General features: G+C 36.0%; 1 protein-coding gene across 1 annotated transcript in view; it reads left to right on the top strand.

The window, feature by feature from the left end:
* Window positions 1-18,898, top strand: part of GAPVD1 (GTPase activating protein and VPS9 domains 1) — a 93,163-nt gene that overhangs the window by 50,485 nt on the left and 23,780 nt on the right. Inside the window, 12 exon segments of the mRNA XM_078150125.1 lie at window positions 667-726; window positions 729-826; window positions 5,132-5,261; window positions 6,092-6,217; window positions 6,727-6,900; window positions 8,142-8,282; window positions 10,608-10,742; window positions 11,544-11,663; window positions 14,531-14,608; window positions 15,322-15,689; window positions 17,217-17,304; window positions 18,319-18,399. Coding sequence (XP_078006251.1) covers window positions 667-726; window positions 729-826; window positions 5,132-5,261; window positions 6,092-6,217; window positions 6,727-6,900; window positions 8,142-8,282; window positions 10,608-10,742; window positions 11,544-11,663; window positions 14,531-14,608; window positions 15,322-15,689; window positions 17,217-17,304; window positions 18,319-18,399 — 1,599 coding nt within the window.

The raw sequence follows: 18,898 nt of genomic DNA, 5'->3' as shown, positions 1-18,898 counted from the left end.
ACTGCAGTGTAACTTAGAGATCATCTAGTCCACCTCCTTTGCTTTACAGATAACAGAATCTAATGCCCAAAGAGGGAAAATGACTGTATACAGATTACTCAGGTGGAAAGTAGCAGACTTGGCATCTTAATCTATGTTCTCTGAATTCAAGTCCAAAACTCTTTCCATAATACTATAACATTTCCTGGTATTATTTTGGGCCTTGCTGTCATGCAGCTTGTGCTCTCAGAGGAGGCTAAGACATATTGTAGAAATAATTGTACTATGTAGTAATATTTGACTGAGTGCTTTGTGAGAGATGGGGGGGTAAGATCATATTTCATATTTTAGGTATGCTACTTAACGTAGTATTTCTGTCTTTTGTACTGGGATGTTTAATTTTGAATTCCATTTTGCATAATTAGAAATTTCTACTTGAACTCTTGAAAAAGGAGTCAGTAATGTTATGGTAGATTAGCAGGATAGTCCTACTTTTATGTCATCCATAAGTGCAATCTGTATTTTGTCCACTCTTTTTTGTGCATGTGCAAGCATTCTATGTTAAGTTTATTTTGACTTTTTATTTGTGAGTCTTTTATGTTATTTTTAAGTTTTCCCTTATCTGTGAGCCATTTATGGGTCATTTAAAAAATTTCCTCAAAAGTTGTATCTGAAATTTTTTATTAGCAACTCGGAGCAGAAGTCGTACCAATATGCTAATTGATCAGCACCCAGACCATGATGGATTATCCAAGAGACGATTCAGGAAGTGCAGCCAGAAGAAGTGTTGGTCATTTCTTTGGGGACAGGCCCCCAGCTTACTCCAGGCATGATGTCAGAAAATGAGGTATGGCTATTTTGCCGAATGTTAGGTATAGTCCTCAGTTTTATAGTAATAAAAATTCCCACTTCTGTAGTGCTTTCAGGTTTAAAAATGCTTTTATTTCAGTCGTCCTGTGAAATAGCCTGAGAAGTACATGGATTATTATCACTTTTTAACTGAAGAAACTGAAGTTCTTAGGTAAAATGACTTGCCCATGGTCACTTAGTGTTAAAGGTAGAAATTGAAACAAGTTTTCTGACCCCAAATTCGTTATTCTTTTCACTGTGCTATGTAATTGTTTTATATTCTTTCTTTCCACATCTGTTTTCCTTAGGAGGAACTTTCTTCATGAAGTTATTTATTATAAGGATCTTTCTTTGATGGTTTTGACAATTCAGGATGCTTTGTAAATATAGCAAGTAGAAGTACTGATGTTAGCAATGTGAAGGCCCAAGTCTGAGTTTGAGTCATAACTGTGACTTACTGGCTTTGTGGCCTGGGGCAAGTTTCTCTGATTCAGGACCAAGGTTCTTTCCATTATACCATCTGCATCTTTTGAAATCACTCTGAATGTCAAGTGTCCTTTTCAAGCTTCTGTGAGCACTTGAACAAATAGGCAAGAGGCATTATTCTTTTTTTGCAGATAAAACATATTATTCATGAATTTTTATTAAGAATTTATTATTCTTAAAAATGATTTGTGATTTTTTGTAGTTGTGGATTACCTTTTCTGTAACTGACTGGGTTTATCTTTAGGCAGATATGATCTGTCTCTGGGCATTTATGAAACTTACAACGTGATATAGGGCCTGCCTGAACTTGTTGTCCACTGGTATAACCTTCTAGAACCTAGTACAGCATAAATTGAGGCAGACCTTACATTTTGACTCTAGTTTGTAGAATGGATATGGTACAATGGATAGAGTGTTGGGCCTGTAGTTAGGAAGACTCGTCTTCCTGAGTTCAAACCTGGTCTCAGACACTTACTAGCTGTGTGACTCGAGACAACTGCTTAACCTTATTTGCCTCAGTTTCCTCATCTGTAAAATGAGCTGGAGAAGGAAATGGCAAACTACTCCAGTATCTCTGCCAAGAAGAACCCAAATGAAGTCACGAGGAGTTAGACACAACTAAAAAACGACTGAATAACAGCAGAAGAAGTAGAAGGATCACGTTGAGAGCAGTAGAGCTTTTTATTACTGTGAGTTTCCAAGCAGAGCCTTTTGGATATGCAAGTTGGAGATCTCCCCAACTCCATGGTTCTCTCTGAGCCCTAGTTTCACTATTTCTGAAATGAGGGCAGTGATTTATACATTGCCACCCAGTAGGGTTGTTGTAAGGAAAGCTCTTCATAAACCTTAAAGTATTGTAGCAACGTGAATTTTTATTGCAAAATATTTATTGTTTAATTTAAAGAGAATGAATAAATATATTTTCAAGTAGATTTTTAAAAGAAATTGTACAGTGTAATTGTTTATACTGTATTTGACATTATAATGTACTAGTGCTTAAACTATTAACAATTGGTTATTTAAATATAGATGTTAAAACGACCTTTCTATGGATTGGAATTTCTTATTTTTTCTCCTATGTATTTCCAACATTTGCCTGGAAAATAAGATACTTAAGGTTCAAATTCCTGCTGTGCCTCCAATTTGCTGGTTGACTTTGAATAGGTCATTTAATCTTTTAAAAAATTGGACATCTAATTCAAAGATGAGTCAGGAGGATTGTGGTGAGAACTAATAAAAGTATTTTGAAAGTGCTTTACAAATATAAGACATTGTAAAATGCATCTTGATTAACATTGAGAGATTAGGAGCTGGGGTTAGCAGCAATATTGAACCTTCATATGTGGCCAGATTCTGTAAAGCTAAGTGCAAGCTCAACTCACACTAACTTACAGTGTTTTCTGTTTCCAAGGAAAAATTTGAAAAATTTTATGGTATCTCAACAATTTATTCTTTTTAAAAAGAGAATCACAGAAAAATAATTTGCTCAAATATAATCTTTCCTGTTGCCAGTTTAATTTCACAGACAGATCTCTCTTAACATAAGTGGACCATTCTGCAGACCTCTATATAAAGTGATTTTGATGTAATGCAAATTTGCCTCTACTCACCCACTTTATTTAGCCTATATAACAAAGGCATACACAACATAATACCTTTATGCAAGTCACAAAGTGTACTAAAATGCAGACATACCATGATAATAGACAGGATAATGAAATGAAAGATAAAATTAATGATAAAGTATGCACAGTATAGCACAGTAAAATTAACACAGGTGTGTGTATGTTGCTTCTTCCCCACCCACTGTGCCTACCCTTTGTCCACTGGCTGTGCAGTTTTTTTATGAAGGTATTGAGAGATATTTGGACAGTGGCTCTCTCTTTTTTTCCCCTCATATATCTGACAATAGCAAGCAATATTATCCTTAACTAGTCTTTTAACTTTTGAAAATCTTAAAGTATTTGGATCTGTCATTTTAATACAAGAAAAAAATTTCAATCAAATGATGAAATATTTCTGCCACCTATTTTTTTGTGAGCCTTTTTTTTTAAACCTCAGGTTCCAAAACTTCTCTTTCTTCTTCTGTAATCTTTGTAGCTAGGAGTTCATTTGACAGTTCTTCATGAGACTGAATCAACTCTTCTACATTCTCATTTACTTCTAGCTCCAATTCTTATGCTGATTTTATAATCTTCTTACTAACTTCTTTGAATGTTTTATCTTTGTCAAATCCATGCTTTTTTCCAAACTCTTTTCGTACATGTTTCTGTTACATCTTCCCATGCCTTTCAGAATTCTTTTTGTAAAATTGAATTTGTGTGATATGAGTTTACATAAAGCAAGAGCTATCTGTACTTATTCATCCAACTTGACACTGGGTCTCCCTAGTTCCAGTAGCTGGAGGGTCAGTGGATAGAGTTCTGGGCCTATAGTCACGAAGATTCCTCTTCCTGAATTCAAATGTGGCCTAAGATACTTTTTGACTGTGTGACCCTGGACAAGTCACTTAATCCTGTTTTCCTCAATTCCTCATCAGTAAATAATCTGGAGAAGGAAATAACAAACAACTCCATTATCTTTGCCAAGAAAACCCCAAATGGGGTCATAAAGAGTCAAACTTAACTGAAACAAGTGAACAATAGCAACTTTCTAGATTGCTTAGATTGGAAGTGCAGTGGCCACTTCTGGGCCTAATACTGATCATCACAGAGGCTTTAATTAAATGCTTCATTTTTCTGACCTGGGGCAGATCGTCCCTCTGCGGTCAAGCCTGGTGGCCATTTGATTCTAGCGTCTCACACTTTGGTACTGGATTTAGTGAGGACACCCAGTAGACTTTAGCCTTGCTGCAGCAGCTCAGAATCCCTGGAGTCAGGCCTCAGCCTTCCCAGAAATAGAACTTCAGGAATGTGTCATGGAGCTCAGCCTTCCTGTTGATGTTCATTTCTAAGAAAGATTGTTAGGGAAGTTATAAGATAGGGTTTCATTTCCTGCCTTAGAGATTCTAATAGCTGAAAGTGGTCATAAAAAGTAAGTTTATTAGTACTAAAATACTAATACTATTAAAATTATGTAGTACTAAAAGACTTTTAAATTTTTGAAAATTGATTTTTCTAATTAAGAAAAAAACCTTAGGGGCAGTTAGGTGGTGCAGTGGATAGAGCACCGGCCCTGGATTCAGGAGGACCTGAGTTCAAATCCGGCCTCAGACCAGACACTTTACACTTCCTAGCTATGTGACCCTGGGCAAGTCACTTAACCCCATTGCCTAGACAAAAAAAAAGGGGGGAAAAAAAAGGAAACAGCCTTAAAATAGTGATATCACTATGTAGTAGAAAAAGGGCTGAACTTGAAGTTAGAAGACTGTGACCTGCAGTGTAATAGAAAAAATACAGAATTGTGAGTTGGAAGACTTGTATTTGAATGTTGCCTTTGCTACCTACTATCCATGTGACCACAGGCAAGTCACTTTTCCCCTCAATGTCCTGGTCTGTTATAAGAAGGGGTTGTATTAGGTAGTCCCTTCAGCTTAAAGCTTGGTAATACTAGGAATCCTGGCTCTGATGCTAATTATTTATTATTATTATTATTGTGTGACTCTTGAACCTTTCTTTATCTCTGTGAGCTTAGTTTCTTCATCCTTAATGTAGATAGATAGAATTACTGTGCTATCTACCTTTCAGGGTTGATTAGAATAAAGTGTAAACCTTAAAGTGCTATAGAAGTGTGAGGTGGTGGTGGTTGTTATTTGTTTAAAATTCCATCTCCTTTTCACTTGTTATAATTTCAATACCAGAATGACTTTATCTCTTAGGTCTTAAACATGCAGCTTTCAGATGGAGGACAAGGAGATGTCCCTGTTGATGAAACCAAACTCCACGGTAAACCTGATAAAACCTTGCGCTTTTCCCTCTGCAGTGATAATCTGGAAGGAATATCTGAAGGTGAAGGGTTACTTTATTCCAGGAATTGTGATTCAAGTAGATTTTGTAGTTTTCTTTAAAGGAGCTTTATTAAGAAGGATGCTTATGCCATCTTTGCCTTTTAGTAAGTGTGCTACAGTACAGTTAGTTATAAAGATAAATACTTAAAATTTGATATGCAACAGATTGTTAAAAAGTTGAAATGAGGAAAAAAGAGAAGTAAGTTTGCTTCATTAAAATCTCAATATTCTTGTTGCCAGTCTTTGGCAGTTTTGTGTATTTCCTGTTAATGGCCATCCAAGTATTTGCCTTTTAGACTCTATAGCTCCTTTAGAGGTACATAAATAATGCATGTCTAACTAGAATGAACAAATAAACCAGCATTTTGTTTCAGTAGCATTTATAGTTTTAAATTTTATGTCATTTTTCTTCCAAATTTGCTTTTACTTTTTTCCAAAGTAGAGCTAAATCATTATAACTCTAGGTGACAAACTGCTCACAGTTGTTTTTGTCAGGCTTGTACTGTCATTTGGTGTATAAGTGATTAAAGAGTGATAGGTTTGTGCTGCACCATTCACACACCTCATTGATCCAGGAACATACAACAGAAATATGAGTGAAAAAAATTGAATGGTTAATTCTCAAAGTGGCAATTTTGGTCATTCTATGAATCAGAAAAAAAGACTGCTACTCTGAAGAATTTTGAGATTTCAGATTCAGTATTTCAATTTAATTCTCAGAGCAGTATCTTAACAGTTTTTAATCACTTATCAAAGCATGAAAATTTGCATGTGGCTCAGCAGTGTGTCTTGCTTAAAGACAGTCACTAACAGAAAAAAAAATTTCTGCAGGTCCTTCAAATCGTTCTAATTCGGTATCTTCTCTGGACTTGGAAGGAGAATCTGTGTCAGAACTTGGAGCAGGGCCTTCTGGGAGTAATGGAGTTGAAGCTCTACAGCTTTTGGAACATGAACAAGGTAAGAAATTGATAAAAAAGCAGTATGAAAAACAGCCTTAAGCTTTTGGAGGCCAGGGGCCATGTTACATATTTGTTTTCTATCCTCCAACAGCCCTTTTACAATATAGGTACTTGATAATTACTTATTCAATCAAATTATATTTTTGATTTTCAGTGTGCCAAATTCTGATTCTCTCTGAAAAGAGAGACTTTCACTGCTTTGTATATAGCAGTTAATAAATAAATATATGTCAGTTTTAGTTTTTAAAAAAATTTCTATGTGGTTAACTATTAAACTTAGTTTCCCCTTTGGCTATTTTCTTCTTTTTCAAGCACTCAGTTTCATCAGTAAGTAAAATTTGTAGTCTCACCTTACTAAGAAGAATGGATTTTTCGTGAATTAAAAATGTTCAGAGTAAATGAAAAAACATTTCTAACTTGTAACTCAGAGAAAGATTCTTTTAAGTTGGCTATAGGCAAATGGATTCCTGTTTTATAATAAAGCGGGCTTCTCATTGTTTTTGACAGCTACAACACAGGATAACCTTGATGATAAACTACGGAAATTTGAAATTCGCGATATGATGGGGCTAACAGATGATCGGGATATTTCAGAAACAGTGAGTGAGACCTGGAGTACAGATGTCTTGGGCAGTGATTTTGATCCCAACATTGATGAAGATCGATTACAGGAGATTGCAGGTAACTGATAAGGGTGTATGGTAAGCTCTCTATTGATATTTATGTAGTTGTTCCCTCATTGTTATGCTCTAACAAGTATGACATTTTAGGGTAAAGTGGTATTGTTTTCTTGTATGCAAACCTAATGTTGAAATGAATCATTTTATTCTACAGTTTTTATTTATTTAAACATAGGCAATATTTTCCCTTCCTGCACTTTATCCTGAAAGAGAATAACCACTTTCCTAAATTACTTTACAGTTAACCTCTTATTTTTAGGAACTGGCGTCTGTTTTTAGTAAATTCCTCCCCAAGAGTAAACTTCAGATCATTAAGATGTGAATTAACTCTTTCTGAGTATAAATTCTAGTGCAATTTGCAGCATGGAGGATCTCAGAAAGAATTTATTCACCTCTGAAAGTGTTATTCAGCTTGAAAAGGTGATCTTTCTATTCTTAGAAAATAATTTGTTTATCTTTGGGTTGATGCCGATGTATTAAATGTATCGATGCCATGTATTAAAAATGGTAGTTTTTTTCCCCAAATGAACCAAAGTTAGAACAATTCTTTCATTATACTAAGTTGAAAATCATGGAACTTCTTTTAGTTGTATGTTTTAATAGAGCCATGCAGTAATGTTGAGTCTTTTTACATGTATTCTTAAATAGTGTAAATAGATTTCTTAATTAGCTTTGCATTACTCTGTTCTAGATGCCAAAGGAGTATTATTCCTGGCATTGGAATATATGAAGCAATAAGCTATATTTGCAGTTGAATGACTGCTGTAGAGGAGGTGTGTATTCTACTGCAAATACATTTTATCGCTCTGTGTACTCCATCGTTCGCTAAGGTGCCAGAAGAAAGCTTATTTGGCCAGTGTGTTCCTTTGAGGTTGAGTCTCTTAGTTTGAACTTTTGGAGTCTCTGCAGTGCTTTTGTTATCTGTGGAGGAGTGTATGTTGGAGGAGAGAGTTGTTGCAAGCCGGAGCATCATAGCTGAATCAGTAATATTGGCAGCTGGCCACAGTGACTTCATGGAGAGAAAAGTATGGAAAAATAGGAAACCAGTCCATGGAATTTGAGTGTTGCCATGTTGCCCTTGCTTTTGGTGGTGATTATGGTTCAAAGCATTCTTCCTTTTCTTTTAGTCCCTTGCTTATAGACTCAAGAATTTTGTAAGGCTCGTGTTGGGTCTTTCTCCTTTTGTCCCTGCTCTTTCCGTCCAGACCTTTGTTAACCCTTTGCTCCCCACTGGTTGTACAGGTGCGGCAGCAGAGAACATGTTAGGCAGTTTGCTGTGTCTGCCAGGTTCAGGGTCAGTGCTTCTTGACCCCTGCACTGGTTCTACCATATCAGAAACAACCAGCGAAGCTTGGAGTGTAGAGGTATTACCAAGTGACTCAGGTTAGTATCCTGTCCTCATTTCCTTTTTTTAACTTTGCACAGAAGCAATCAGTTTAAGGTACTTAAATACATGGGTTGAATTTACATTTATTTAACAAACATTTATCAATCAACTGCTGTGTGCAGTGTACTCTGCTTGGCATTGGGTAGATTCAAAGTTTAGTTAAGATATGTTCCGTTTCTTTATGGAACTCACTGGTTATTTGTAGTGGGATAAAATCCCCCATCATATATATTACATTGTTTCTTTCAAGATGTAGCTTGAGCACCCCCTTCTACAGGAGGCCTTACTTTATTTCTCCAGTCATTATTGTCCTTTTCTCCCATCCTGCATTGTATTTACTTGTATTGATTTATCTTTGTACAAATTGTTTCCTCCCAATACAACATAAGTTCCTTGAGGGAAGGGATTGTTTTATTTTTGCCTTTGTATCCTCTCCATCTAGCATATAATATTTTGCACATATTAGACACTTAATGTGCATTGAATTATTATAAGTAAGTGTATTGGAGAAGTACAAAACAAAGTGTTATGTGAGATCCCAGGGGGAAGAACATTTTATTAGTAGAGAAGATTCTTCATGGCAGAGGTGGTATTCTTATTCAAGTTTTAAAGTATGATTGGAAATATGAGAGGTAAAGAGGGAAAGTGAAGTCATGCCAAGCATAGAGAAAAGTATAAGCAAATGCACAGAGGAGGGAAAGCAAACACTAGTCTAGTTTACCTGGAAGGAACATCTTGCATGTGTACGTATGTCTCACATGTGCACTTCCACAGACCTATGTGTGGAGTGATATGTGATTAGGCTAGATAGGTCAGGTGGTACCAGATTGTGGATAGCCTTGAATATAAAGAAAAATAACAAGAAGGGAAGGACAACTAGATAATCTCATGACGGTGGCAAACTATTTTAATTTGTGACATTTTCTTTCCATTAATATGACATAGATAACCCTGGACTTGGAGTCAGAAGGCCTTGAAGTTCAAGTCCCAAATTTGTAATTTATTAGTTGTATGATCTTGGACAATTCCCTGTCTTCTAGACTCTATTTTCTTTAATATAAATGTGGGGTTTGGACAAGATGATCTCTTAAGGACCCCCAGTTCTTAATCTGTGATTTTGAACTCTTTGGGAACTTTTGAATATTCATGGGCAGGTTTTTTTTAAATGATTAAATTATATGATTAAATTTTTTAAATGATTAAATTTTTAAAAAGCAATTACTATTACTAGGATCACTCAAGATGAGAGAATTACTTTTCTGTCTCAATCTAGCATCATAAATGCAGCACAGGATTAGCAGTGCCTTTCTGGTGCTGAGTAGGAGGGTGTTGCGCAGTCCTGCCTAGGTTTGTGTCAGTGGAAGAGTTAACCCCTTACATTTTGTAAAAAGTTTGAAATTGAACAATAGGCCTCCAGAAATTCTTTTATGCAGGATTATTGTATATCCATATGTAGTACTTTAGTTTACATATTGAGTCACATTTTCATTTTTATGCTTACAGAATGTCCTGTGTCTCTTATTAGAGGACAGTTATCACAACGTTAAGTAAAACTGCATTCACCCAAAGTTTGGCCTGATTCCTTTAATTAAGGAACAACTGACTTTTTTTTTGAAATGTCAATATTTTGAAATACTTTTCAGAAATTCAGATATACCAGTGTCATTTTTATAAGTAGGTTATGCTACTAATTGTCTGTAGTGACATATGCTGAGTTGTTTTTCTAAAGACAATATGTTTTAGTGGAGAGAGCCCTGGACTTGGGGTCATAAGACCTGAGTTCAGATCTTGGCTCTAAAGTTTACACTGTATGTGACTATTGGCAAGTCACTTAACTTCTCTGGGCCTGTTTCGTTATCTGTCTAATGGAGATAAAAGTATTTGCGCTGCCTCTCTTATAGAGTGATTGTGAAGAAAGCACTTTGTAGACCTTCAATACTATTGAAGTTTGATTTATTATTGCTTACTAGTGATGACATGTTTGCTCCCTGTTATCCACACACCCTTGTCCAAATTTCCATGTACATGTATCAGTATATGGTTTTTATATGGCTAGTTGGAATTGGGGACATAGTCTGTTGTCTTGAAACAGAATTTTCATCTGTGCACAATTAACTGACCTGTAGAAGAATGGAATCTTTAACCTTGGCTTCATTAACACAGTGGTCTAAGCAATTGAAATAACTGGCCTAGATATAGAAATCTATTTACACTGGTTTTATTAATCCTCAGGTGGGCTTTTTTGTATATGGGTTATAGAAACTGAAGGCAGGAGGAACTGACTAAAGCGCTAATATGAACACATGCTGTTTTCCATCCAGAGGCCCCAGACCTCAAACAAGAAGAGAGATTACAAGAGCTAGAGAGCTGTTCTGGACTGGGCAGCACATCTGATGATACAGATGTTCGGGAAGTCAGTTCCCGCCCCAGCACTCCAGGCCTCAGTGTTGTCTCAGGTATTTCTATCTTATTTCCTGAAAGAAGTATTTTAAGGGTTTTTTATTTCAGTAAGTTTTCTGTTGATGTCACCATGACATTTTAACTTAAGGGTTGCATCAGGAAAATTTCCCCCTTTTAAACTAAAACTGATTTTAAAGGGGTCTTACAGGTTGTGGCCTGGTTTCACTGTCTAATCAATGAGTTTTCCATTTAATTTTGAACTTGGTATTTGTGTTTTCCTTGTCCTTTGGTGGTCAGTGAGTGACAGTGTAATACAGTAAAAGGATCACTTGTCTGGGAATCAGAAGACTGAAGTTCAGATTCAGGCTCTGCTACTTCTGACTGTGAGCTTAGACAGGCCATTTAATCTTTCTGTGTCTCAGTTTCATCAATAAAATAGAGATGATGGTAGTTGCACTACTTACTTATTGGGGTTACAGTGAGGAAATTACTTTGTATTGTGAATTGTGATCACATGAAATAATTTAGGTACACACAAGGTACAATGTGAATGATAATCAATGTAAAATGCTTTGTAATGGTTAAGAAAGATACAAATATCAGCTATCATGTTATTATAATTATTATTGTTTTCATTATTATGGTATTATTCTAAATACCCAGTAGCTTGCTATTATATTCTGCCTTTACAGGTTAATTCTGTATGTTGTATAAATCAATTTCACTATGCGTAAGCCTGAATATAAAAGCAGTCGTACCAATAAGTTTATCTAGCCAGAACATAAAGAATTTGTTAATATTTAAAGGCTTTTCTAATAATTTTCTTGTGTTTCATGTGTGTATTTTTCTTCTGTAAGGCATCAGTGCAACCTCTGAGGATATTCCTAATAAGATTGAGGACCTTAGATCTGAATGTAGTTCTGACTTTGGTGGCAAAGATTCAGTCACCAGTCCAGATATGGATGACGTAGTCCATGGTAAGAAAGACCAGTGTATGTGAAGTGTGCAAATAAATTTACCTCTTGTCCCAGGTACCTCAAATATGTCATTATTTCATTTTATTCTCACCATCATTTCATGACTTTGTTACCTAGAGATACTTGATTCTGTGAAAGAGACACAGTTTCATTGGTGTGGTTTTTTTATCTTGACCAACACAACAGCTTTTCTCTGATTTCTAATTCTGTTTGACTTTTATTTGTATTTTCCCACAAATACTCCACAGGGGATCTACCTAGTGTTCTGGAGGCATTTTCTTTTGTCTTTTTTAGTTCAGAGTTATCAACTTTTTTTTCAGTTAGGAGGCTAATTGATTTAAAAACCATATATCTATAGACCTCAAGAATTTTATATTCGTGACAGTGGTGATGTGTGATGTCTATTAATAGTGTATTGATATGTACATTTTATAACAAAGAAGTTGTCCTCAAAACATTTTAGTCAGTTTTGTCCATACAAAAATTCGATTATAAGCATTGTGCTAGCAAGTGATAAATTTTTGATTATGTTAGTGAGAATACCATTAAAATTTTTTTTCACCTAATAAAGATTATTTTTTTCTTCTTAACCACCCTTTAAAAAAAAAAGAAAAAAGTCCTTTTAACAAATTTAATGTTAATTAAATGTTTAGTCAAGCAAAACAGATTCTTGCATTGGCCGTGTTAAAAATGTGTGTGTACATATGTAAACATATATATTTATATAAACTTGTGTATATATGTATATATGCATATATGCATAAATCCATCCTCTCTAATGGGTGTTTGTCCTCTGGAATTATGATTGTTGTATTTTTTTTTTGGCTTTTTTTGGGTGAGGCAGTCAGAGTTAAGTGACTTGCCCAGGGTCACACAGCTAGTAAGTGTCAAATGTCTGAGGTTGGATTTGAACTCAGGTCCTCCTGATTCCAAGGCCAGAGCTCTATCCACTGCACCACCTAGCTGCCCCTTGTTTATTGTATTGAACAAGAGTTTTTTAGTCTTGTAAAGTTGTTTGTCTTTACAGTTTTTATGTTATTGTATAAATTCTTCTGGTTCTGCTCATTTCACTCAGCATCAGTTTATTTTACAAGTCTTGTCAGGTTTCTATGAAATAGTCCCTTTCATCTTATGGCACAGGTGTCCATCATATTTGTATCCCATTACATCTTTGGCCATTCCCCTATAGATGGGCACTCTCTTAGTTTCTAGTTCTTTGCTGTCACAAAAAGAGCTGTTAAAAATATTTTTGTTTACATTTATCTTTCTTTTTTTTTAAATGAGAGTACATACCTTGTAGCCAAACTATTTTATTTTTTCTTTTTTAAGATTGTGTTTTTTCTTTCACTAGGCTAGATGCAGAGTGGCCACTCAGGATGGTCTTTCATAGGCCCAGGCCCTTTGCTGCTCTGCATGGGAGCTTTGACCTGTTCTATTTTACCACCTGGGCCAGTTTACCCTTCCTTAGGCAGCCTAGTTCCTTCCTGCTGCTTCCAAATCTAAATCTAAATGACTCCTGATATTGGTGTTGAACATAGTATGGACACCCATGTGGCTTAGCCCACTGAAGCTCAGAATTCCCAAGCATAAGTGATTCACCACCTCCAGCTTCTGTAATGGCCAGGATCAAGGAGGTGCCACATCATGCTTGGCAGCTGGATTATTTTCAAGAGCTGTATACTTTCAATTCTGACTCTTAAAGTTACATTGTAGATAGTGGTTTTTTGCAGTTTCATAAAGAATATAAATTCATAAGGGGCGGCTAGGTGGCACAGTGGATAGAGCACCGGCCCTGAAGTCAGGAGGACCTGAGTTCATATGTGGCCTCAGACCAAACACTTGATACTTACTAGCTGTGTGACCCTGGGCAAGTCACTTAACCCCAAATGCCTAAAAAGTAAAAAAAAAAAGAATATAAATTCATAGAATCAGATTGATTCAAACATTTCCTTTTCCAGTTATATATCTCAATATCATTTATGCTACTTCTCAGCACTGAAAATGAAAAAGTATTTTACTCTTCCTTTCACATTTTAAAACAGAACAGCAGTAATTTATGAAAATACTGACATGTAGAAAGATGATACCAGTTTTAGATAAAAATATTTGAATTACAGCAACTGGTTTATTTGATATGTCTGCAGATTTTCCCTTTTTACCTCCAATATTTCCCTTTCACATTATTCATGCTTATATATGGCCAAGTCATTAATTTTTCCTGTGTCGTCGTGTGTGTTATGTTTCTGGCCATCACGTTTTGTTTTATGGTATGACATGTTCAGCTTTGCTATTTTTGCCTTTAATCTGCCTAATCTGATGACAGACTCTCTATAGGACTTGACCACATTCTACCTGGCCTGTCTTCCTCTAGTTTTTGAAGACCATTGATAACACTAATATGTTGATGGGTGGCCTTAAAACTATGTTACTATGTGAGGTTCTTAGGACCTTTCTGCCATTCTCCTGTTGTTATTGTGGAAGTAGGCAGAGGGGAAGGAATACATAGGAGTGTGTATATTTGTCTATTTTTTATGTTTTCTTCAGTTGGAGTGGGTAAAATAATTTATTACCTAGGAACCCATGAGATGAACTCCTCTAGTTTTAACTAGAAACTGGCCCTCCAATATCTTTCTTGAACATTCATAGCTTGGTAGAATTTCCCTGCAAAGTAAAGTGTCAAAGCATAGATGTATTTGAATTTTCCTATAAGACTGTGCTGGTGAGAGTATTTCTCCAGTATGGATTGTTTATGAATTTTTATTGGATCTTTGAAGTGTACTCAGAAAGTAAATATTTGTCTGAGCAAGTGGGGAACTGAAAGTGCTAAAATGTGTTTACTTTTGACTCAGTTTCATATTGTGTTTCAGGAGCCCACCAGCTGACTTCTCCTCCCTCTCAGTCAGAGTCTTTGCTTGCAATGTTTGACCCATTGGCGTCACATGAAGGTAAGTTATTGAAATTATTTCTTCAGCTCTTTAGAGCTCATTGTTCATTGGTGTCTGGCAACAGCTGATAAAGAAGTTAAATACTTGGTTTCTAATTTTCTGGTGCTGAGCCTTTCAGAACTTAGCTAGTTTGGTCCTCAGACGATAGACACATAGTATAGTATAAGGCCTGCATTTGAGGCCTTTCCTACTACATAGATCCTGTGAGAGATTGTGCTGTGCTGGAAGAGCCCAGGGAACTTTACTCATTACTGTGAAGCATTCAAAGAGAACTTTAATACAGGATTGAAATGATTATAAAGAAGAAAATAAATATGGATCCTTGACCTAAAGTTTTTTTATTGCTGTCTTTTGTTTTTATATTACTTATATTTCCTAATGTATCCCTACCCCATTGTCCTCCTCGACCTAAAGAGTCATCTTCTATACCAAAGGGAGAGAAAGAGGAGACAAAAAACTAATTTAGTAAATCTAACATATTGAAAAAAACCTTAAAATTATATGTAGTTTTCCACTTCTTTAGTCCCTCACTCCTGCAGAGAAGTTGAAAGAGCTACCTTGTCATGTATCTTCTTTGGGGATAACTTTGATTATTATAATTTTGCTGGGTTCCTTGACTTTTAAGGTTATTTGTAACCAAAGAAAAAATTCATCATGTAATTGAAAGCCTTTGTTATATTATTTGTATCTTGGGAAATTTTTCTTTATCCAAGGGGCTTCTGCTGTAGTAAGACCAAAAGTTCACTATGCTAGACCATCACACCCACCACCAGATCCCCCAATCCTGGAAGGAGCCATGGGAGGGAATGAAGCCAGGCTACCAGGATTTGGCTCTCATGTGTTGATTCCAACGGATGCAGAAGCATTCAAACAGAGACATTCCTATCCTGAGCGATTAGTCCGCAGCAGGAGTTCTGATATTGTATCTTCGGCCCGGAGACCCATGAGTGATCCTAGTTGGAATCGGCGTCCTGGGAATGAAGAGAGAGAACTGCTTCCTTCAACTGCCATTGGATCTCCTTTAGTGGCTGCACCTCCATCATCATCCTCATCTCCTAGTAAAGATTCCTTGAGAGGAGAGGTGAGGAGCCCCAGATTTAGTAGAGTAGTATTTTGGTAACTGTTGGTTTGAATGACCTCAGCTAGTACTGTTGGTCTCTCAAACTAACATGGAGTCCATTGTCCAAAGAGGTGGGAATATCTGTAATTAACTCTAATTTGATGACCTAGGGTAGTAGTTTCAAAGTTTTTGGTCTAATGACCCCTTTAGACTTAAAAATTATTAAGGACCCCAAAGAGCTAGGTAGTAGAGTCTATAATCCACTTCTTATGTGGGTTATATATATTGATATTTACTGTGTTTGAAATTAAAACTGATAAAATTTTAAAATACTTATTCATTTAAATAATAAACCCATTACATATTAACAAATAACTTTTTGTGAAAGATAACTATCTTCTGAAACAGAAAGTAGAAGAATGGCATTGTTTTACATATTTTTGCAAATCCCCTTAATATCTGGCTCAATAGAAGACAACCAGATCTTTATATCTGCTTCTTCATTCAATTTCTTGTAATATTTTGTTTTGGTTGAAGTATATAAAGAAACTCTGGCTTCACACAGGTACAAAGTTGGAAAAGTGAAGAGTATTTTAATCAGTCAGTAACATCTTAGTGTTATTATGAAAATAGTTTTGACTATGGAGACACCCAAGGGTTGGTGGATCACGCTTTGAGAACCATTGATCTAGTGAAACTTTTCCGTATTATGCTAAATACCCTGTCACCCGAGATCCCTAGGCAGTTTGTTTTTTTGAAGTGGTAGTAATAGCACAATTCAATTCAGTAAATATTTATAAAATAATATGCTGAGTGCTAACATATAGAGATGAAGTAAGACACTGTTCTGTTCCTCAGGAAGCTTAAAATCTAGTAGAGGAGATAAGATGTCCACAAGTAAGTCTGTGCCTTTTTGGAAAGTCATGATTTTGTTAGCATGAGCTCCCCTGGTGCTGCTGCTGCAGACTATAGCTCCTCCACACTTCAGTTCACATCCCGTGTGAGGTTCTATGGACAGAGTATTCATGGGACTTGTTTGGCTTTGATCCTTTCCAAAATCTGATCCTCACACCATGGATACAAAATTCAGCTCATATTAATGATAGTACTTTAAATTTGTATTTTGAACTTTTTTTGAAAAAATGATTTTAAATTTTTCTCAAAACACTTTCCCATTCTATGAGGTATGCAGCGGAATTAATTTTAGCTAACTTTTTAGATAAAGAATCTGAGGTTTAAATGGAGGCAGAGTAGCTCCCTCAAGATTATGCTACGCGTTAATGATAGAGAGGGGACCAGAACCCATATCTCCTTACTCCTGCTCTGGTGCTTTCCCCGTCATATCCACTTCCCTTTCCCCATGGAATCCCAAAATACGTATAAAACTTTGTACCTTTGTAGTCAATGCAATTTTATACGTAAGGTAGAGTCTGCAGTGATTTTTCTAGTGAACCGTTATCCCAGAGATTTTTAAAATATTTCATAGATATTTTGAAAACATTTTATACCTATCTAGATTGCAAATAAAATGCAAAAATCTTTCTGCAGACTGAAGAACGAAAAGATAGTGATGATGAGAAGTCAGACAGAAACAAACCTTGGTGGAGAAAACGTTTTGTTTCAGCTATGCCTAAAGGTAATTTCACAAAATTATTAGAATGCTGTGTTTTAGGATCAGAGAAATAAGAGTCCATTGATGTCAGTAAGTCAGTATTCCAGGTCTTGTGGGAATTTGATTATGACTTGACTTTTAATGTGTTTTAAGTGGCTCATCTTAGATGGATGTTAAGACAAAGCTTTAGGATGTTAAGGTTACTGCTGTGTGACCCATGCTATGTTGATTTCTCATAAACCCAGGAGAAAATATGTACACTTGGGATGTGTAAATATGAAATACTGCTGAAGTTCACTTGAAGATACTTTGGACAGGAATATCACTTTTCAAAACTGAATAAAAAAGAATTTTATCCCATTATGGGCTTGATCTTTAGAATTTGCAACATTAATTTGAACACCTGAAGTAAATTTAAACGTTCATCTTGCTAAGTTGAGTTTTGTTCCTCATATCTTAGTGTGCTGGTATTGAAATTCAGTTGTATGAGACCATGTGCTTTTCCTGTGAACAGCTTGGCATTGTAGAGACGTTAATATTTAAGTTTGCACATGTGTTTATACCTGAAAAGGAGAAGCACCAGGAGTAGAAACAGGTGCCACTTTCACAGGTCTCCCCTTGGTAACCTGAGACTCCGGAGCTATGGATGACCCCTTTCATTCGTAATTAGGGCCTCTTGCTGAGGAGAGAATGGTGTTCCGAGCTTTGAATGTGGTGTTTTTTTGTTTTTTGTTTTGTTTTTTTTTGGCAGGTTTCAGAGTGCAATGGATTCAACTTAATTTCTGATTACCTCTTAATTGATCCTTTCTTATAAAAGAGAATCTTCAAATAGACTCTGAGAACTCAAGTTCAGTTCTTTTTAAGAACATTTGTCTGTGGAAAGGATTTACACAGATAATTTCTTAGGTTTTCAGCTTTTAAAACCTCCTTTCATTTAGAACTGTTGGCACACCAGTATCTCCAAAATGACTGACTACTGTCTTCCGAGTACAGTGCAGTATATTATATGTCACACTACTGACTTTATTTAATTTCCAGCTCCTATACCATTTAGAAAGAAAGAAAAACAAGAAAAAGACAAAGATGATCTGGGGCCTGACAGATTCTCAGCACTTACAGGTTTGTAGACCCATGGACTTCCTGGCTCCTTCATTCCCAGAGCACATATTCCATAACACTTTTTCTTGGGTGCCATAAACGTTACCTCTGTAGAAAAGTATGTTTGTGTGTGTGTGTGTGTGTATGTGTTTATATGTGTGTGAAATGATGGGGAATATTTCCTTCATAGCTCCGTAGCTTCTAATAGAAGATTGTAGTGGATTATTAGTATGCTCTTGCTGCAGACCACCACCACCATCATCATCGTCATCGTCATCAATTTTAATTTATTAAGAATTTCTAAAACTGAACCTCTAGGCGCATTTACACAAATTGTTATCTCTCAGAAAAGACACATTCCGTCTTGGGAAAACCCCATAGCAGATCTCAAGAATAAGGTCCACACCACGTCTTTAACCCATATATTTGATTGACTACCTTAGATTTTAGAACCCTAAATTTGTTTTATCAATAGCTTGCCCTTTAAGTTATTCATACTTCGTGTAGTATTGCTGTGTCA

Source organism: Phascolarctos cinereus, unplaced genomic scaffold (assembly GCF_003287225.1).
Source record: "Phascolarctos cinereus isolate Bilbo 61053 unplaced genomic scaffold, phaCin_HiC Scaffold_2;HRSCAF=192, whole genome shotgun sequence".
Classification (NCBI taxonomy): Eukaryota; Metazoa; Chordata; class Mammalia; order Diprotodontia; family Phascolarctidae; genus Phascolarctos; species Phascolarctos cinereus.
This window is presented reverse-complemented; position numbering and strand designations above follow the sequence as displayed.